This window comes from Scatophagus argus, chromosome 19, assembly GCF_020382885.2.
Source record: "Scatophagus argus isolate fScaArg1 chromosome 19, fScaArg1.pri, whole genome shotgun sequence".
Lineage (NCBI taxonomy): Eukaryota > Metazoa > Chordata > Actinopteri > Scatophagidae > Scatophagus > Scatophagus argus.
Window position 1 is genome coordinate 6546903 of NC_058511.1, and position 22589 is coordinate 6569491.

At 40.6% G+C, this 22589-nt stretch overlaps 1 protein-coding gene across 1 annotated transcript in view; it reads right to left on the reverse strand.

Moving 5' to 3' along the window:
* Positions 1-22242, reverse strand: part of kcnk3a (potassium channel, subfamily K, member 3a) — a 29351-nt gene extending 7109 nt beyond the window's left edge. Inside the window, exon 1 of the mRNA XM_046372378.1 lies at positions 21854-22242. Within this exon, the coding sequence (XP_046228334.1) occupies positions 21854-22136 (283 nt within the window). The 5' untranslated portion in view covers positions 22137-22242. The remainder of the gene's footprint in view (positions 1-21853) is intronic.
* Positions 22243-22589: the final 347 nt, after the last annotated feature.

The window sequence follows — 22589 nt, forward strand, 5'->3', positions numbered from 1 at the left end:
GACAAATGATCTGATGCTTATTTTCTGGGCCGATACTCCGCTCAGAGAGACAGATAGCAGATTATTGGAAGTGATATACATTTACATCTCAGTGTCAAAGTAACCCTGAAGTACAGTTTTTCAGGTACTAACATTACACTTTTCACTCCATCTCCGAGTGGTACTGACAGAGATAAGATACTGATACTGATATCAGTATCAGTAACACATTCACATTTTTTAAACAAATGTATTTTATTGGCGGTCAGACAAAAAGAAAAAAAAACACAGCAGTAACTAGAAAATGCCGAATACTGGCCCTGATGATCAGTCTGTCCCTTCTTTTTACTCATTACAAACTGTGCACAATGTGGATTTTAAATAAAATATACTGGAGGAAATTCACTGCATCCACTGCTGCATGTAAAACTTATTGCTGTGAGTGCATGGCAACATTTTGATCAACTCAGAGCTTCTCTCATCTGGATTATAGCAGTTATATACAACGAGGACATTGTTAAAAGCAATTCAGTAGAGTAAATCAAACTAAAAACCATGCAGGAAATTCTGACCTTGAAAGAGAAAAAAACAATGAACTTTACAGAAATATAGACGCACAAACATGTCATCAGGGTTGAATGAACTTTTTTTTTTCCTTTCATCAGCAGTTAGTTAAAAACTCCTTTTGAAGCACAGTGGCAGTGAACACTTCTAATTATTCATAGCTCTAAGATGACACACATGACTGTGTGCGTGTATCACTGCAGTGGGCGGTAAACAAATTCCTTCTGCAAAGCTGAAGCATGTTCAGAGGTGTTACTAGAATCACTATATTCAGCCGTATATGGTCAGCCCACTTCTCCAGCACACAGGTGGCCTGAGCAGCCATCCCAGCGTGACGTCACCCTTATCTGCGTTTACTCCATCCCTGAAATGTCGCGCAGCTCCAAGAATGTTCTGCACAAGTGTGCGAATAAACACCGATCTTGTCATCCCTGTCGGTACAGGCTGTCTTTGAGCAGCAGCCCCCTCCGCTTCCCAGCATGCCTTCTCCACAGCTCGCTTTCATCTCCAGCTGTGTCCGGCCAAAGATATCATTACACGACCCGACACGCTGCAACTCTTGTCCATTTGTAAGCATCAAGAATTTCTGTGGATGACACCCAAAGATGTTACATTAAAACTCGACTGTGAGTCCGTATTTCCCACGAATTATGTCCCAGCTCCATCAAAGATGTGGACTCGCGGACTCCCATCAATTCTCAGTCACAGACACCTCAAACTCCAGGCGACCTTGTGATTGTTTATTCAGGCGCTCAAACACAGCTCTTGTCCTCCTGCCTCCCTCCATTACTCTATTGAACTTTTGACCCACAAGGCCTTGCTGACAGCTGCAGTGTAGTGTCCATTTGTGTGAGAGTAAAAACGGAATATGTTTCATTGGGAAAAAAATATCAGTATTTAAAGTCTTTCAGTGCAATCATGAAAAAAAACGGAAAAAGAAACATGGCTGCTTCATTTATTTTCAGTTCAGAGTTGCAGATGTTTCCTTTCTGATGTTTTATTGATTGATGTAATTTCAGTGCAAAAGGATTAAGAAATAAATGACTACTCAATATGATACATGTTTGTAACATCAGTTAAGAAGTTAATTGATCTTGAAATACTAAATACAACTCAAAAACAGCCCATTTGTTTAAAAGGGAATTTAAAATCTTTCCCATTTGCGGTTAAAGTAGCAGACTGTCGCATAAATTATTAAATTAATCTGATATTTTCTAATCAGTTACCAGAACCAATTGGTTTAAAGATAAGGATAAGCTTGTGGTCTTAGTTATGGACGAATCTGTGGGATGCACTGGAATAACGAATCCACCCTCCCTGGGGCTTCCCACCTCAGAGCTGTTTTGGCAGAGCAAAGGGGACCCACAAATTGTTAAGCAGGTGGTTTTGAATGTTGTGGCTGATCGGTGTAAAAGAGAGAAAGTCGAGGATAGGAGGTGTATTCATCACATCACAATCTGATGTAACGCCAGAGGAGACAGCACATTGGCAAAGCGTCTGTCTGGGTTCACTTAAACTCGGTTACCCCTGCATGGGCTCCAGATCAGGCCTGGGAGCATGTGCTCTCATCCAGCTCACAGCTGAGGCCCAAACACTAAAGCATCACAAGCCTGAAGACCAAAGCGACCAGCGGTTAGATCAGAGAGTTGTGGCTCGGCTGCCAGTGCCCTGAGTGTACCTGTGTTGTAGTAAAAACCTCTCATCATCACGCAATACACCCACAACATTCACACGCTGTGTGTAGAGGCACTTTATCCTCCATCAAAAGCACCACTCTGTGTCTGTGAGTCAGGCCATCCCAGTCTTATGTTTTTCTTTCACAGTGAAAAAAAATCCCTATCAGGATCTATTTCCAAAATGCCTTAGGTTCCTTTTTAGGGGATATGAGAGGAAACCTTGGCAGGCTGCAGTTTTCCATGAGGTCAGCAAGCAAGGCATTCCAAGCAGAGTGTGAGATCTCTGCGAGGGTTGGCTAATTAAATAAATCACGTGATTTATGTACCTGATATACAGTTGATATGGATTTGTTTTAAAACTAACAACACGGCTTGACTAAAATGGAGTTCACATATTCAGTTTCTGTACACAAGAGTGTGTGTGTGTGTGTGTGTGTGTGTGTGTGGTGGGGGATGGGGGGTGGACAGGGCAGGAGAGGAAAGGAGGGATGAAATATGAAGGGAAATAAAGAACATGAAAGGTGAAGAAATAAAACTGAAAGATTCAGAGTTCGAATACTTATCTCATGTTCTACACTGTAGTAAATTCAGGGGAGAATTTATAGGACCTGACACATTTAAAGCTATACAAGTAAGTAAGATGGCAGGAAGTCTTTAATTTGTAGTCATTGTTAATGTAGGAACTGCAAGTTGGGATTTCTTTCCAGGCTATTAGGAGGTCAACTCAAATGACAGACGTATCTGTTTCAAGTGCCCCATTTGGGCTATCTGCTGTAAAAGTGTGCCTGTGTGGGCACAAAGAGAGAACGAGTGAGGACAAAATGAGAGCATGTTGTGTAATGTGATTCTGAAATATTAAAATCATTTCTTCATGGAATATATACTTACGTGTACCTGCAGTTAGTGCCTGGCAAAACATACTGGTAATACACGAGGTCAAAATAAGCCGAGATACACAGAATAATGACGTTATTTCTGAGCCAGTGGGGTCTATTACCTGACCACTGTCCTCATAATGAAAAAATATGATACTGAAATTGTTATATTAGCTAAAAATAATGGATGTAAAATATGGTTGTAGCCAGCTGAAATCCAGATACAACTAAATGGAATTTAAAATGCTAAAAATATCCACAAATAACAGAATTTTAAGTTAATAATGCATAAATGGTTAGATGGCTAAAAGTTGCAGAAGCAGATTTGAAATAGATGAAAGTAGTGGATTACCAGTTAGCTAAAGAAGAAACTGACAACTTGATTTGCTTTCATAATAGATACATGACATCAGATGGAATTACGAACGTGTTCTCATCCCAAATCATCAAATACTGATGCACCAAGTCTTTTCTTTAGCTCCTGTGAGCAAAACCTTCCTGCCACAAAGCCTGTCGAACGCCTGCTGAACATGAAACGACACTTGGTCACGTGTACTACTTACTGGGTGAAAGCTGCACGTGTTAGCCGCCATTTTCTCGCTTTACAAACTAAACGTTGTGTTGAGCACTTGTTCTGATCATCTCATACTGATGCAGACTGGTGTACATTAGAGGTAGTTTAAAGTCTGGTGTGTCTCATCCTTAACTATTTTAAGGATAACTTAAAATGGACAGCTGATGGTAATGGATAAACAGCTGAAAAATGTAATACCTAAAAGTAACAAATGGTTGAAACACATAGGCCCTTCTAAAAGTATTTGTCAACAGTTTAAATAACTGACTTAAAATAATAGCTGCAATTGCTAAAAGTAGGGGATAAACAATTGATTGTTAGGCTAAGGGATAAATGGTTTAATCTGCTAATGAATAAACAGTTTAAAATAGCTCAAAGTAATGGTTAAATGTTTGAAATAGCTATAAATCGTGTACAAACAGCTGAAATACCACTTCAAGTAGTGCCAATGCAAACTTGACCAAATGGAACTGAAATGCTGAGGGTTCAGTCGAGAAAATGTTGTAACTTTTATATGGCTCATAGTGTTAAATATCATCCAGTTTAAAACCAGTTCAAAAGAGCAAATTAGGAACATGACGTGGTGTCGAGGCAGGGGGGGGTAACATCAGACCCCTTGTTGGAAAGCACTTGCCTAGACTACTGAATAATTAGACGCAGATGTCACTGCTGATGATGGCAGTGAGGATGACGAGGATAGTTTTCTGTGCAATATAAAAAGAGCAGAGACACACTTACATCTAGGCTAGGAACTGGGCCAAGTGTGAATCAGGAGACGACAGCTAAAATTCACACACTATTAGCTGATCCATTTGCACGCCGAACAGCTTTTTGTTTTGGCCGCACGTGACTGTGAGGAGGCAGCTGATAATGTAGAACACAAACAACAATTTTGTGGTTGTTAATCCCAACACAGCGGAGGGGTGGGAGTCTCTACGGGTCTGGCATATGGGAAATTGCATGTGAAATAGTCTGGCTTGATGTCATTACAAAGACAAAATATATGTGACAAGTTTGCCATAATTTGACACAGCTATTTCACACCTGCCTTGTCATTTCTGATAATGTGGACTGCATTGTTTTATTCAAATCAGAGATCTTTTTAAGTACAGCTGCAGCTTGTCTTTTGCTATGCTTTTCCTCGTTTCCCTCGTTCGCATTTATTTACTTTCTGGTCCTGACTTTCCACTCTCCTGTCTCTCTATTTCTCTGTCCTCCCAGTCTCTAATTCAGAGAGATGTATTTGCTCTTTCTCTGCAGCCTGTGCAGCAGTGTCACCTGCCTCTGACACCCAATTCCATGTGTACTCGCTCTGGCCCCCGTTCAGCTCGTTCAGCTGCTCTCGGGGAGCAGATGCTATCCTAAACCGACATGTGCTGGCGAAGGGGTGGCATGCTTAGTCTGGCACATAACGCGCATAGAGCAGTTCACTCAGCAAAAAGGGAAGACAATATGAAAAAAAAAAAGGATTAAATGAGAGGACACAAAGGCACGATGGGTCTGAATAGCTTTCTCATCCTGATGTTGTTATTTAAAAGTCAGGCAGGGCTGTTTGGGAAAAGGTTTAGCCTGACCAGTTAGTAACAAGAAAATGCTGTACGGCAATGTCAAAGATATCGCCGAGGAAATTTTCATTATCTTAGTCACAATTCTTTAATGACCAAATGTGAGGAATGTTATTAAGAAATGCTGTCGTCTTCCCTAAATGTTAAACTATTCCTTTAACACAATCAGGCTATGACCAGCTAAATCTTTGGGCTTTTATCGTCATGGCTTTCTAACTATGGCAGAAAAACTTGGCTAATAATCCAAGATCACATGTGCAGTGTTGCTGGAGCAGACTGTGACGAGAAATGATGAAAACTATTTATAAGGTCAGTCCAACATTTGATCATGTGGTCATTTGTAGCTGACTAGTCTATGTAAACCTGACACTGGAGTTACACGTTGAAAATGAATACATTTAGCTGGTATTTATAGTGGAATATTCAGAATAGTTTTGCTTGTTTTTGTGTTTTTTAATGTTATTTTAACTTAATAGCTGCTCTCCTAATTTCAAGAACATACAATCACAAAATATGGCTTGATTTGTTTCCGTAAACTCTCACTGAAAATACACACACAGACACAAACCCGCCACAGCACACACTTCAACACCCTTGCAGAGGAAGGTGTGTGTGTGTGGTCCTTTGACAATAGCTTTCTACTGGAGACACGAGTGCCATCATCATCGTCTGGCTGAGCTGTCTGACTGGGCTCACTGCCACATTGTAAAGCTATCATATGTCACGTCATGTGATGCATGAGGCTAACGCTGGCACCTGGCTTAACGAGCAGATGCAATTAAATCAAGTAATGGATCTTATTGAGGTGTTATATGAACCCCTAACTGCACCGCCTGCTGCTCCCGATCCTCCTCTGGATGCTGAACAAAATGGTGCCTATTGTTTGTCCTCTGAATATTTTATTTTTCATGGTGGAAAAGTGACAGAACAATCCGAACTAAACAGCAAAAGGACTTAATGCTGTTTCATACAGAGAACCTCGGCTGTCGGTCGCAGCATGAATTGGCTGTGAAAGCTGCAAAAGGTCTGCAAGTTGTTCTTTCAAGTGCACTTTTGTTTCATTGCTTTAAACTCATATGCAGTCTTTAAATGAGGTGTTGTAATCGTACAAGGTAAACATTATATATAGGTATCTGTTCCATTCTCCAGAACAAGTCGAGTGTTCATCTCTGCTGAAGTGACCTTGAAACTCCGGCTGCTATTTCTTCTTCAAATAATGTTACATGTTGACAAAGGATGACAAATTCAAGTATAAATTTGTTTAGATTGCCGAATGACCATTCACTTTGAACTGTGTGTTGGGTCTCCTTGTCACCTTGGTGAGGTAACCACTGCCTCGGGCTGCCCATATGGCGGGAGCAGCCAGACAGGGAGCACTGCATCAGCTCCACCTTCGCTCAATCTGCAGTTTCACCTTACCAGACCAGGGTCATCCGTAGCATTTGTTTTAACCTACTTGGAAAACTGTATGGATGAGATTTATTACGCCAATACCTTTTACTCTGGGTTACCACGTGTAGCAATACAGAAAGTACCATTGATTTTATATCTCCTATATACAGTAGTGTCAGGAAAATGTGTGTGATTGGCTTCTGTTTAAAAGGATGCCTTCACTTCCTGTTATTCAGTGATATTTCTAATGTGACAAACTGAGACACACAGATGCTTAAAAGCACTATAATAAGGACAAGGAAATGTCGCTTCACTGAACTTTATATTCAAGCCTAATATTCCTTAGGAGCTCAATGATGGCAGTTCAACAAAAGATAGTGTTCCTGAGGCATGCACACCAGTTACAACTTGCACTTTTTGTGAGGCAAAAACCTTGTAGATGAGCTTGTGCACGGACATGTGTACAACCACACATGGCACCATAGCCAAAGATCATAAATACCACTGGTCATTACTTTTTAATTTTGCTGCAATAGCTGCTAGGTTTACTGGCAAGCTGGAGTACATGTCTTTTTGGTGATGTCTTTTTATTCCAGCACCAGTTCAAAAGCTCCCTGCTTTGTGTTTGGATCATTCCAAAGTGGGATGTGCTGTCTCATTAGTGTAGGGTAGTAAAAACAAATACATACGATTACTCAGAGGCCTTATCGATTGAATTTGACCAAAATTGGATGGAGGAAAAAATATCCTGTAACTCTTGAGCGGTTTTTCACAGTAAAAGGCTCTATTCTTAGTCTGCATCCATTTAGAAAGATGCAGTTTACAAGAACAAACGGTGAACCAATGCTGGGCAGAGATGAGTCGACTCCGTACCCAAGAGGGCATTCTTGAGTGTAGTATTTCCATCTGTGTTGATGAAAATGAAAGTCATGAGTATACAGAGAATCATAAACAATAATGGCCCCTCACGTTTATGATTTATTGCCTTCTATGCAATGCTTGGGTTCACATCAACCCTATTACCTGACAGTAACGTGGATATTGGTCTATTCTGTAAAACCCCCAAAAGCAACATTTTTGAAATTGTTGTTTTACAGTATCTATTTGAGGCAAGTATGACATGGTTAGGGCTCGGAAAGATTGCGGTTATGGCAAATAACCTGTTGTTAACGTTAGTATTGTCAACTAAAACATGTCAGACTAGGATAAGATTCAGGTTATGCTTAATGCATCTGCGACATGACAGGAACTTCAGCATCCTACATGGAAATCCATTGTATTCATTGTGTGCTCATTCACCACCCTGACTTCACTACACTTTAGGACCAGGTCATGCTAAAAATAACTATTTTATATGTTTATAGTCTCATCATCCATACACAACGGCAGGGTGAAAAGCTGATTTCCATGTAGAGAAAAGAGATAATAGTTTAAATATGCACACTAAAAATAGGGTCAGTGCAGCACAGACACAATATTGGGTTAATTTTACGCAGTAGCAGTGCATAGAAAGCCACCAAACAGAAGGGATGTTTTGATCCAGTAACCCAAAAGTAGTGTAAAAATAACCTCAACACTGGGTCGAAACACCCCAATTATACTGGGTGAAGTTAACCCAGTCTGTGCTTTATTTACCGCATTCTGGAGCAGTTTTTAACCCAGTGTGTTTCATTGTGTGGAAAAATCACAGCATGAAAGAGGTGTGAATGTTGGGTTGTTGGTTTAGAGAAATTAGTTTTAGAAATTGGCCTTCAGTTCAGCACTTTTTTGATGAAGCATAGTGGCACCTCAAGGCCCCTGATTCATTCGAATGAGGCCATTCAGGGTGGTTGCCAGGGAAGATTAAATACCTGCGATCTAATACGAAGATGTGCCGGCTTCGTTGGCCAATTAAATACATGTGAGCGACTATAGTCTACTTTGTAATATCAGCACAACAAAAGGTAAACCAGCTGCGCCTATGATAACTTTACAGAGAAATCCTTTTGTTATGATATTGTAATATTATTATTAGTGTCTGATAAACCTTCAAACGTGTCGATCTGAAGACAACAAGACAATCTCTCACTTGGATTTTCAAACCTGTTTCGGATCTGAACAAGCAACAACACTTTCCACTTTGCTACATCACAAAAACACATTATTTACTTTGTTGGCACCAAATGTTGTTTTTTTGTCACTTTTGTCATTTTGACAATTATTTTTTGAATTTTACATAATTGAATGTAAGAAAAATCTAAATTTCTGGGACTACTGAGCGGATTCTTTTTTTTTTTTTAATGTTTCCGTCGTGATATGTTCCAAAAAACAGGAGAAGGCACATGACAACCACCTTGCTTGGCGACTATAAAGGAAGACATAGCAGCCAGTGTGTATCACCATCACAGCTGGAGAGCTTGACATACCTCTTTGACCAATCAGATTCCTTCAGCACCCATTAGTGTAAATTGCCATGGACAATAAATTCTCTGGCACTGTTTTCCTCCATCACACATCCAGCATGTGGATGGGGAGCAGACACATCACCGCTGACAGCTGTGATATTAGGATTATTCCAGAGAAAATAGGTTAGCAGCCTGTTGTTTTAGCCCAAGGTTGTCACAGACGTTTTTGTTTTTTTGTTGTTTTTTTTTTTTGTATAGATATTAAATGTGTACTCATAAGCTCATGCTCCGATCGCAGCCCTCAGGGGTAAACACGACTCACCTATCACTATTATTGTTATTATCATTAAGCCCCAGTGTGTGACAGTCCACTTCATCCAGGTTGGCTTGTTGAGAGATTAAGCAGATGCTGAAAACAAATTGGAAAACAAATTCCCCTGGGAGACAGTGTATACGCCAGGCGAGCTACAGCCCGGTTGGCGCTGTCGGACCGAATCATTCCAGCGCTCTGAGCCAGCTGGAGTAGCGTAAAGCTAAGACAACACCAGGGTTAGCAAAGTGTTCAACACTATTCCCCTCTCTGGAGTCGGAGAGGACCGGAGCGGTCAGCAGTCAGTGAGTTGTGAGAAAATCACTTCAGGTTGTTATGATAAGGACGGCAATGAGAGTGCTCCGTTGTGTCTGTGAAGCGTAAACACACAGTATGAACCTCTCACCTCTCACCTCAGTGTTTAGACACTTTCCACGCTGCTGAGGAGTCTACCATGCTTGATGTGGAAAGTTTCTTCTTCTTTTTCACCACATGTATGTACTGAAGCAGAAAGGCTTCACTATATCTGGGTGCTGGGCAGACAGCGCCTTGCTTTGGGGCCTATAATCAACAGTCAGCTGGCTGGTATAACTCCATTGTGTGCTCCTCAGGGAGAATTTCTGGTCGTGTGACTGGAGCTGCATATCTGCTTTTTAAAGCAGCAGAGATGAGATTTTGGTTTTGTGGCCTGCAATGCAGCCCACCCAGAGCTTCAACTGATAATTTGTGTTTTAAAAAGAGATGTTTTTCACTTTTTTTTGTTTAAGTATAAATGTCATTTGTCATGTGATAGTGTTTGAAACATTGGTTCGCAGAAGAAAAAAACTTGTGTTGACTTTGGTACACTGAGCTGCGTTGTGCTGTGGGATTATATTTAGATCTGCTACATCTCCACGGTGGCTCCAGTAGCTCTAATGCTTTCAAAGGAGGGTAAGAAGAGTTCAGACGCAGGACTACTTATACTAATGTACACATAATGAGCTTCTCAGTGCAAATTTCCCATCAGCATTCAGACATTTCTTGATGAAATAAACAGACAATTTGCGGCTCAGAGTGGGCTATAACATCGTGTCTCTTAAGCATCATTTAGGAAAATGCTTCAATGCTTTTCTTGGCGCCTAATTGCTGAACACAATGCACACAATGTCCTTTCAGCAGTAGCCTATGAACTGCACAACAATTGCATTAAATCTCCTGGAAGACATATCATTGAATGTCATAGGTGTGAGTGTTAAGCAGCGCTTCCTAACATCTGCAGTCCAATCAGAGACCTTCTGTTTTACCAGGTCATGTCAAACCCAAAACTGAGGTTACAATATGAAAAGTTCTCTTCAGTGAGTCTTTTGGTTAGAGCTAACAATAACTGTAAAAAGTCTGCACTTACATGAAGAGATGTAATGCAGGTAGTAATAACATAATGATTTCTGGCGAGTTGTGATAAAGTGAAATTCAGTTCGCTTTTGTTGCTTATCAGTCATTGTGTGTGGCTCATTACATTAATGTTCCTTATGGATCGGATGATATTTAATGTTAGGTAGAAATGACTTTTCACAAGCTGCATCAGGCGAGGACTTTTAGAGCCATGATGACGATTGTGTCCAGCAGAAACGGATGATCAACACGGCTCAATTTCAATGTTTTAAGTCATATATCAAGCAAACTCTTCTGGCTGTCTCATAATATCTAACAAGAACGTTGAATGACAATCGTTCTGATATGCATCTGATATGACCACTAGTTAAAACTACAAGGGGAATGAAATTATTACAGTGTTTCTTGGTCTTTTTTGTGTAGGGAAAACATCATGTACTGACTTGATTTGAGAATGACCTCAAGAACTAAACATTTCACCGTGTTCCCTCCTTGCGTCTTCCTTTAGCCTTTACGCTAATCTGATGTCATGTCAGACCGAAATGTTTGTCTATTCCAACCCAGAAAGACTGTTGTTCTGACTCGTACATAAAAGTGACACGGCTGGTTGTTCAGACATGAGACCAGCATGACAAACAGCCATCAGATTGAAGGACCTTCATTGTCAGAGAGGACGGGTCAGTTAATAGAACAGAGTCTAACTTTCATTGGCAAAAAAAAAAACCCAGAACAAACAAAAACCCTCAGATGGCACCAAAAGGTCAGATTATCACAATCTGTCAACACTGCCTGAACTTTTCCCTGTAAAGCTTTTCTCTCTGCAGCACACGCGGCCACAACAGCCACAGCTTTTATTACCAGCATTATTCCTGGAATCACATCCCAACTCAACTGTCTGTACCCTGAACAAGCTTCCAATACCTTTCCTTTTCAGGTCAGGAGACGAGAACAGTGACAGCCTTACTGAAGAGACAGCCCTGCGAAACGTTCAGTCCGCTCTGTACACATGACATATCTCATTTCCCTTAAGGTCTCAGCCAGTCGGTGGGTGCTGATGATCAGAGAAAAACGTCAATATTAAAGTGTAAACTTCTATCTTTGTTACTGTCAACAAATCCGGTGAACCAACCATGAATTAAGATAGGATAAGATTGTCCTGCAGTGTGGAAATTCTCAAATCGTTTAAGCACAAGAGAGAAAAGTGCTGCGCTGCTTTCACTCTGGCTCGTATGGCTTCCACTAATGAGCACTGTTCTCTGTGGTCAAAGCCTGATTTAGCTTATTCCGTGCCACAGAGCTCCACTGTAGCCACAACAGTGAAAGAAACACAGGTGATACGCTCCTTTGATAACTATAAACATGGCCACTGTAGTTTGTTAGGAGTTAATCCCGCATCCACCGTCCTGCTGCTGTAAATACTTACTAGAGCACCAAATGTGTGTTAATCCGCTGCTAAAAAAAAGTCCCAGACAAAAGTACTTTTTGCTCCACTTTTAGCCACGTTTGCTAAAAAGTACAATGCCCAGCTGTTTCACAGAAATGTTCAGTCTGTTATTTATTTATTTTGTAATTAAAACTTTATTTTCAAATATTTTAAATCTTTTACATAATGTCACTTTACAACATCACGTGAGGAGATTTCTCTTTTGGTGACAAAAAGAAAAATGACGAACAACATCAGAATTACCCCGATGTAATTGCATGAAAGTAAACTGAGCGAGTATATTTCCTTTACAGAACTACAGTGTTGTAAGTTGTAACACACACCGGTGTCTGGAGCACTGGGACACATCTCAGTTAATCTCAAATTTCCACTGGAAGGATTAGGACATTTATCAAGCGGCTGTATTCGGCCCTCACTAAAAGCTCTGGGTTGTAGAGAGTCACCTAATTCAATAGTCCAGGACATGAGATTATAGGTATTCTTCCATTCAGGGGGGAAAAAATAGCAAAAAGAGTTCTCATTTCTAATCAAATAAACCTCACATGAGTCAGTTTGACACAGTACAGCTGAGACTTTACACGTCCTACCGTGTCTATTTATACTCTGGAAGAGAATCAGTAGGAAACTTAAAGTGAAAGAGATTCACATCTCACTACTGTGTACTATTTTATTTGGTTAAACTCCAGTCAGGAGTTGGTTGGTTTATAAAGTCTAATAAATACACAGTCATGTTTTGTTTAGTGAGTCAGGCAAGCACTCAACTTTCCATTGAGGCAGCGGAGCATAAAGCAGACGTACGATAGGTAAACATTCGCTGGCCATGTGAACGGAGCAGCAGCGGCAATGAGAGTCACTTCTACCAACTTTCTCAGACGTTATTCCGTCAGATCCAGAACAGCAACAAGCTCTCTCAGCCAATAATAACCATGGATGTTTCTCTCTGTACGCTCACTTTGTACTTACAACTCGGCTGCAACTAGCGATACCAAAAATGTGAGCAGTATAGTTGAAGTGCTTTTAATCAAGGTCACTGAATGGTGCTGGAAATTACATGCAAACTCCACTAAACACTTCATAAGTTCTGTTTCGTTTGCTCTGTGTCTAATTATTTATACAACATTTGAGTTATGGTGTGTTCTATTCTCCCGGGTGGCTCTGTAATATTTACCCTGTCCAGTACCTAAAATATTTACAAAACAAAGAACCTATTAAAATCCACTTAATTGGAGCGAGGCTGTCTTCAATTAAACTCTAATGCTCATTCTGGTTCACTTAGTCAACTCCGACACTTTGGTGAACTTCCAAAAAACCAATTAAATCAAAATTACATATAAGAACAAGGAGCAAGCGTTCTCTTTATAATTACACTCTCTGTAACGTCACGTCAGCTCTAAACGAGTCCACGTTGTTTGTCAGAAAGTGATGTACAACACAGACGTATGAAACAAAATGAAATGAGATCGATCCACTGCACTAAAGAGTTGCCAGGCAGGTGAAGAAGACGACACTTTCGTTAAAGTTAACAAAGTTTATGACCTCCTGAGAGCAAAACGCCAGCCTTCATCGTCATCATAAGTCTGTTATTAATCATCAGAACAAAATTCACCACATCAAAACAATGACAGTCAGCAGGAGACACCTTTCACCTTTCACCTCAACAGTCGATTCTGAATTGCTGAAACATCTCATTTTTCACTTTTTGCCTGCTATTGCATAACACATTGGATTTTTATTTTTTTTTTTCAGGCAAACTGGGATCACCAACTGGAGACACTGGAGATCGGATTATGTGTGTGTATGTATCAATGTATGTCAATGTATGTATGTATCAATGTGATATAAACATGTGAGGGGTGGTTGCAAATATGTGAGATGAACCATTTTCATGTTATATGTTGATTACTCTAATTAAGGCAAGCAGAAGAAGTTTCCTACTGAAAAAATACTTGCAACTATTTTTTCTTGATCTTCAAACTTTAACATGAGTCAAACTGAGCCGTAACATAACAGGAGGATTAAACAACAAAATGTGCTCTCTGAAGCACTTTCTACTCTGATGCCCCACGTCAGCGTCCTTTGTCTGCACCTTCAGTTTGGTTGGTTGAGTTCAAATAAGTACTTTGTTAAAGTTAGGAGCATTTGGTCGTCTAGTTAGTTATTTTACCTCTTCTAGTCTATAAAAGTTAGCCAAGGGGGAAAAAAAGAATTCTTTTTCTTGCTTGCAGTGCTCACATCTCGCAGAAGTACAGTATGGTCACCTCTAATGAGGGGTTGTGAGTTGGCTTTATATAATTTAAAAGGGTCACAAGTCCAAAAGGTTGGTATAAACTGGAGTGGATGGGTGCTCCATCCAGAGAGAAGCCAACTTACCAACACAACTGGACCTCTTAGCCTTTACAATCCCGTCTTTGTGTGTTGTGTGCAGTGACATTTACTCTCATTATAGTGCATTTATGCAGGCCTGTCAGCATGGCCACTTGCTCAGAGCTATTTTAAATTACTTCTCGAGAGCCACAGAACAACCGACACAAATGCTTTTATGTGGTGATAATTCTCTTTTAACTTTTTTTTTTTTTTTTTTTTTTTTAGGTGGATGCCTCCCTCCTCCACCTCTTCTCCTGCCATAAGCAGTGTCCTTCATTTAGCTGTCTTTGTTTTAAAGTCAGCGATCGTCTTGTAACCTTATAGTGACACGGAGCTGAGCAAATCAAACAAAGAGAACTTAGTCACCCTTTCAGCTCCTTCAGTTTTTGGTGGCAGCCCTGTGGCGGCGCTGACTCAAAGGATATGAGTCTGATGCTTGTCAACATATTGCTAACACACACATTTATGGCCTCTGACCTTTGAAGCCACAAAGCCTCTTGTGTAATTTCAGACATACACAGGCATCAGTTACAACTCAGCTATATCTCTTTTCTGAAAAATCTATTTTTTTTTTTTTTTTTTTTGCTAACAGCTCCATGTCACATTACATCTCATTGTATCTGCGTGATGAGTGAGGAGGGCAGCGCCTCACTGCAGAGCACGACACTGGGTTATGCAAGGTAATTTGCTCTGTTTTGAGGCTCATTTCATGCAAGCAGCAGAGAGGCTTACAGTTACTTTATCTCTCAAATCACTCAAAACACAGCAGCAGGTCCACCAAGACCAGTTCTCCCCCCAGCTCAGTCAAACTGTAAACTGAAACTTGCTGCATGAAGCATCTTCGCATTTTTTATGTTATTTTACTTCAAATTTTGAGCAAGTTCAAAGACTGACTCTTGAGTGTCTCACGTTATCATAAGAAAGAAGTTCCATGAAATGAAAGGAAGTCAAAACCTCTACAGTATTTCTTGGCTAGTTCACAAGTGAAGTAGATAAGATTGTGAGGATTTAGTTTGTTTTTCAGACCATAAACAAAAGTATTTTATATGGAGCTAGTGACATAAAAATACGACAAAGTTGAAACTGAAAACCAGTGACACTGAAAAACAAACAAACTGGCAGTGTAAGCAAAAGCTGTCACCAAAAAAGACAAGAAAAACCACATCAAACTACAAAAATATCAAAATAAAATTAAATACTTTTTATTGTCTGTTTTATTGTTCACTAAACCTGAAAAACTACTGAAATTCCTTCTGAGCAGGACATGAATGACCAGATTTCAAATGCATTCAGTCAGAGGCATTTCATTCTGAATCCCAAACCCGAACCCAGGAAAGTCAGAGGATCGCCAACTTCATTAAGGTATATCATCTGGGAGCCATGAGTACCTAAATGTCTGTGCCAATCCATTTACAAGTTGAGATGTTACTGATCGATTATACTCAGAACGCTCACACTTCACACACCAATAAGCACCACACACATTCATACAAAAAAAAGAAAACACCAATGAAAGCATTTCTATCATCTCACTAATGATGCTAATATATCAGCAGATGCCTCAGTGGTCATGTGTTCTATTGCCAGTCTCATATTTATTTGCTTTATCACATTTTTTGGTACGTTTCTTTATGCCGGTAGCCTCCCGAAGCGTCTGTGAGAAGTGCTGAAGTATCCATCTCCCTCTGTGTGTCTGCTGAAGATAGATGCCCATGTGGAACAGCTGGTGAGAGTTATATTCTTTGTGCACTCATCCACTTAATGCACTAACCTCTTAAGCTGACTGAATAATAATGACAATACTAATGTAAGTAATTACCATCAATAATTCAGGATGAGCCCTCCAATTATGCAACAGCTGAAGATGGATTCATCGCCTGGCACCGAGTCAAAGTCAGCGATGAAAATAGAAAAAAAAAAAGATATGATCAAATATTTTATTCATTGTTAGTCCACACATAGAGACATTAGATTCACTGACCCAGAGAGGATTTGCTGAGCACGCCTGCTCTTTTTCAGGGACAGCCTGCTTTACATTCACACATTAATGTGCTTCCACACTCAGTAGCTTCCCACTACATGATCAACTGATGTGCTGGTAGTGACAGAGCAACTACAACCAGAGCTCCAAGTGCTTCAGCTCTCTAATAATGTGATGGAAGAGCACTGCCTGCAAAAGCCAGCAGATTTTCCTCATCAGTCCAAGGCTTTAACACTGACTGAATGCTGTCTTTTGGGATTATAGCAAACCGTGCAGTTTGCATACCCTGAATGCATCTCACTTCCTCTCACTACAACAAATTTCATAATCTGTTCATACAGACTACAGACAATGAGCAAAACGCTGAGCTCATGTCTACTGAATCAGCAAGAGGCAAATGGCCAAATGATCTTTAAAGAAAGCCTATTTAACAAGAGGTGATTCACAATAATAAAAATCCAAGTAAACTAGGTGATTTTGAAGGAATGCTTTTCTAACTACAACCATATGGTGACTTTAAACAGCCCTATTCTAAGGAAGAGTTCTGTTTAAGAGCCTGAGAGGAAGATTAATGACTTCAGAGATTAGATATTAGACAAAAGGTCAGAAGTCAAAATGTCTTCATTCTCTTCAACTTAAAAGAACAATTTGCTATTTGCTGAAAATGCAAAAAGAGCATTAGCGAATCATCAAGGGAGAAGTTCATTGTCTCACTTACACTTATGGTGAAATCCAACTGTTTTAGTCAGTTTTGTTTGCCATACGTGACTCTAAGATTTCTGCCTAAATGCAATGAAGGTAAATTGTAACTAACAATTTCCTTCAAAACATTTGACATCAACGTGTTTTTCAGCGTCCTCATTAATCTCATTAATCCAAAGAAGACACTTCTTGTTATAAGGGCTACTATTTAGGTAGAAAACTCTGACATTGTTATAATTTTTTTTACCTTCTCTGCATCACAAATAAAATTCAGTTCACCACCGCTGAAGGAAGAAATTTCAGAGATACATAAAATCAAAACTGCTTGGCTAGACACCATGAAACAGCGCCAGAAATTAGAGATTTCTTTATGTTTAAATTAGGGTGAATGGGCAATTTACATTTACTATTGTAAAGAATATATAGTAATACACAGGCTTATCCCAACAAAAAATGGGGTATGGACAGAAGCACAGAAGCTTTCTTTGATCGTTAAGGCTAATGTTACTGTAAAAGTCCGATCTGTACGATCTGCACTGCAGACTGGAGTCTCTACTATCAGTGACAAACAGACGCACAGATACCCCTTATACCCGCTTGTCCACTCTGTGACGTGTGTGTACCTCCGCTGCTCTGCTGTACTATAAAATATGATGAACTGGTCGGGGGTCACATGGTCGGACGGCGTCTCTCCCTCTTCACCTCATTGAAGTTCTCCTGTTCCACATGGCTGACTGTGCTGCCTTGACATATGGTATGTTGTTCAAGTCTGCTGCTGTAGGGTGAAACATTCTCAAAACTGTAACAGCAATTATTGTAAATTGTTGTTATCCTGTTCATTCAAATGAATGAATATTGTGTCCCATTTAGAATGACATCGTTATATAGACTCAGCGCTGACTGACTTGCAGCATGGGAACAGCTGTGGTTCTGGTAAATTAACTTTATTGTTCATGTATGGTAAAGGTGTGGTTACTAGAGTACTTGGGTGATGCTAGGCAGCTATGATGGTTAATTTCAGGTATGAAACAAAACATGAACTCCAATCTGCTACATATGTGCTTTCCAGCTGGCTATAAAAAGGCCAAACTACATTTTGCATTGACCCTGAACGTGATTTGGACATAAGCTGCTGAGCAGCAAAATTATCCAATATGACTGACTTCTGTAGACTTTCCTTGCAAGAAAGTAGTTTTTTTGAAAAAAAAATAATAATGATAATTTGTGTTATTCTTCAATGCTGTGAGCACCACAAATGAATTTACATTCATTGAGGTAGAAGAAGAAATATTAAAACCTGCCCAAATGAAATCAAATTGTTCTTTACGGTTTGTATCTGTGTAACTTTTCTTTTCACTTATCTTATAGCCGATGAACATCCTGCCGATATCATATTGTGTGCAACAGAAAGTCAACTGGATATGAACATGTATAAAAACAAGACAGCTGCTCAAGAAGAGGAACAACAACAACAACAACACATGTCCTGGATTCACACGTTCCTGCCATTATCAGATGTCGTGCAGCCCATCAGATAACACACCGAGGATATGAGCCATGTCTTATTTGTGAGACAGTGTTTTCATGGTGTGTGTTTGTCCTCTACATGGTCTAGATGACTTTCAACTACAGCATGGACGCCAAGCGCTGCAGTCTCTCTCTCACACACACACACACACACTGACGTGGCAACAACAAGACGAGATGTGCACCCCTGGAGGTGGCTGACAGTGTTTGTGCCCACGAGGAGAAGCCAACCCTGAGCCCAAGACTTTTGTCACGCCTGCTTCACGACTGTGCAGGGAGACTCCCTCAGTCTGTTGAGAGAGCGGTTTCTCGCTCAAAGCTACCCCGATTCCACACACACACACACACACACCTCCCACCTCCCTCCCCCATGTGATGTTTCACACATGGCTTCAGCTCCCCCCCACCTCACCCCACCCCACAGTTGGCGAGTAAATGGACACCCTGCCCTCAGCCTCCCCTTTTCCTTTGTGGAAAGTGATGACTGATTACTGATTGCGGCTTCTCCTCCCTTCTACACTTATGTTTAATTATTAGTAGAGCAAGCTGGGGCCAGCTCTTGTCATGTGTTAGTTGTTTTCCACTGCAGGTTGAGTAGTGCAGAAATGTGAATTGAAATGTATATTTATTCATAGCTTTTCAGGGTTTTGTTAGTCCTCATGTCATCGACGGCCCACGTGTTACATACAGTATGTATTTCAAAGTGGACGGCCTCAGACTGACTCATTCCCTCTTTTTCTGTTTTATTCAAGCCTGATATTTCATACAGCAACCCTAGAACCTTGAGGGTGAATAAAATCCTCATCTCTAAAATGACTTCATTATGATTTCAAAGAACATGCCAGGAGGCCAGAGGTTCACCTCTGTTTTTTTTATGCTTGAGTTGGTGACAGAGACGGGCCTGTTCACCATCACAAAAACTGAAATAAATCACAGATTTAGCTTCACTGAGCAAATTAGATGTTTCAACCTCGTATTGTGACCCACTGTGTGGACTTTGCTGCAAGTCATGGCGTCATGATATTGTATACAGTACAGTACAGTATCTACAGTGTTAATGTTGTGTGACAGGAGGCCAGTGAAACAGAGAGGGTCTGGTGTTGTCATTAATACTTAATGGCAGGCTGAAACGCCAATCACTGTGTTTGTTGCAGCCTCTGGGCTCACAATTACAGAACGCGGGGTTGGGTTGGTGTGCAATTATTTGCCTGCATCTGATAGGGTTACAAGTCACAGGTCACAACTGACAACTGCCCCGGTCACTAAATACCACAGGAAGGCTCAGATAGGAGATGGTGGTAAGGAAGGTTTCTCAAGAGATGAAAACAAAATGTACAAAGGAGACTGTGGGACTTTTGCATGAACACATAACACAATGTGTATCTTACAAATGCGAAACTGCGCATTTATGAGTGCGCAAAATACACCATTTCTCAATTTAGTGCACTCAGATTTTTCCTGCCACTACAGCCTACTTTGGCCTGGTGCTACCGGTAGCTTATGGTGGTCTAAGTCAGCCAACGCTATCAAACTTTGGATAGATGCTGTATAACTGGCAATAATGAGTACAGTTCCTGTATCTCCGTGACCCTGTGTCTACTTGTGCTCCTGTTACACTATGTTTAAGCAGCTCACAGATTAACATGATGTCTTCAGGTTAAGGGAAATTCAGCTTCCCCTTGTCCTGCGACTTCAACTCGTTCCCCCTGTGGTCGCCGATGGGTAAAATTTGCGTAATGTTGTCAAAAAAGTATGAATTAAGGCAAACAACAACTTGACCCCCAAACCAATTCCTTTTTTTTTAGCTTCATTTTCAAACATGAATGACAATTTAAATGAAGTTAAGTTTAGGGTTGAAGTTACAAGCAGAGGGTCACGCAAAGAGATGAGCAAACGGGCTAATGTTGTGTAACGAAGTGAGTAAAGAGCTGAGAGCTTTGTGTTGCTGCAGGGCCTTTCAGAGCAGGAATAATGAGTAAGAACACAAGACAAAAGGCAAACGAATGGCTCATAACTTAAGTTTCCCGGCGAGCCCTGAAAATTTCACATTTGGAGAGACGCTTGTCCTTTATCGCCCTTCACGTGGCTGCTGCAGACTTGAATTTGAGGCTAATTAAATATAAAAATGTCTAAAAGGCTCTGATGACAACACATTTGTCTGTGTTTAGCTCTCTGCTCAGTCTGTGGAGCTATACGCACAGTGTTAATACTGCAGCGAATGAGGTTTCAAACTGCAACTAACACTGAATACTGATGAGAAAAACTTGTGTCAGCGATGGTCAGTATTCAGATCATGTAAGATTATCTATTACTCTATTACAGTCACTATTATAATCACATAATGCTCTTGTAAATCAGGAATTAAAGAAAGATGCTGGCACACTTTATGGCTGAATATTCTCTAAATGCCTGTTGTGCTTCATTGTGATTTTATGAATAGTTTTTGACATTGTAATGCAAAAAATACTGTGTTATGTACCTGTAAGCATGTTATCAGTGTCTTCATCAGTGGTGGATTACATCCATTCAACAGTTGGACTAGAGTAAGAATGTGAGGTATTTTGAGGTACTTGTACATTTTTCCAGTTTGTGCTTCTTGTAACTTCTATGCCACCGCATTTCAGAAGGAAATATTTCACTTTTCACTTCTTCTGCTCCCTTTTCCTGGCAGCAATAGTTAGCCTCCTACTTTCACAGCAAAAGTTGATTTTTACACACAAGACGAAAACGATGCATTGTTATGGACTAGACTACTCAGTATATAAGTTAGAGACTAAAACTCTGCAGTGAAATACACATGAATGAATACATCAGTATGAAATGAAACAATAATGGAATACATAATAACTTTTGGTATATTTTGTTTAGAATACTTAAAAGTATTTTACTTTTGGCTTTTATTGAGGGAAACATCTAATACCACATTTGTAATAACTGCAGGAGTCACTTTTCACCTGCTGTGCTTAATACTGAGTTCATCAATATCTTCAATCTTTGGTTGTTGCTCAAACTTATAATATAATGTTGATCTAAGCTTGTATTTTAAGACTTTTTGTATGCCACAGCTGCTATCATATCAACTCTTTCCCCCTCAGTTAAACAAAAGTCAGAGTTTCCACAGACGAGCTCAGCGATGCTCTCCTACCTATAGTCGTGATCACAGTGATGGCGAAGTAAAACGAGCCGGCGAATTTCCACTGCACCCCGGCTTTGTGCGGCTTCAGCTGCAGCACCACCTTCTCCAGCTCGTCAAAGTCCTCCGTGGACAAGTTGAACGTCTTGAGCAGCTCCGCTTTCCTCAGGTCCAGCTCCCTCCTCTGGCTCGTCTCCTTCTGGGATTCCAGCGCGTCGAAGATCGCGGCGCCGACTATCAGGTAGGTGAAGGTGCAGATGATGAGGGCGAGGGTCCTCACGTTTTGCCTCTTCATGGTGGTGTGTCAGGGGGACGGGCGTAGTGTCAGCGCGGGTCTGGAGGACGGGGAGCTCGGCTGGCTCATGGCTGTGCTGCTCTGACCGAGCAGAGAGACTCACTGATTACTTTATGAGCCGAGGAGCTGTTCATTCAGCACCACCCCTCCCTCCCTCCAACTACAGGAATCCTCCCCTCTCCCTCCATCCACCCGTCCTCCCCTGCCTCTCCTCCTTCCACACCCATCTGAATATGAAAATATTGTGTATGTCCCAGTGTAAACCCCACAGCAAAGTGATCTTCATTTTACTTGGTTGCATGTGTCATATTTTATCTGCGCTTGTCACACCTTCACTTAAGGCAGCAGAACAACAAACTGTGCCACTACAGGTAAATGTCCTGCCTTCAAAACACTACTGAGGTATTATCAGCAAAATAAATAAATTAAAACAACAACAACAACATAAAAGCA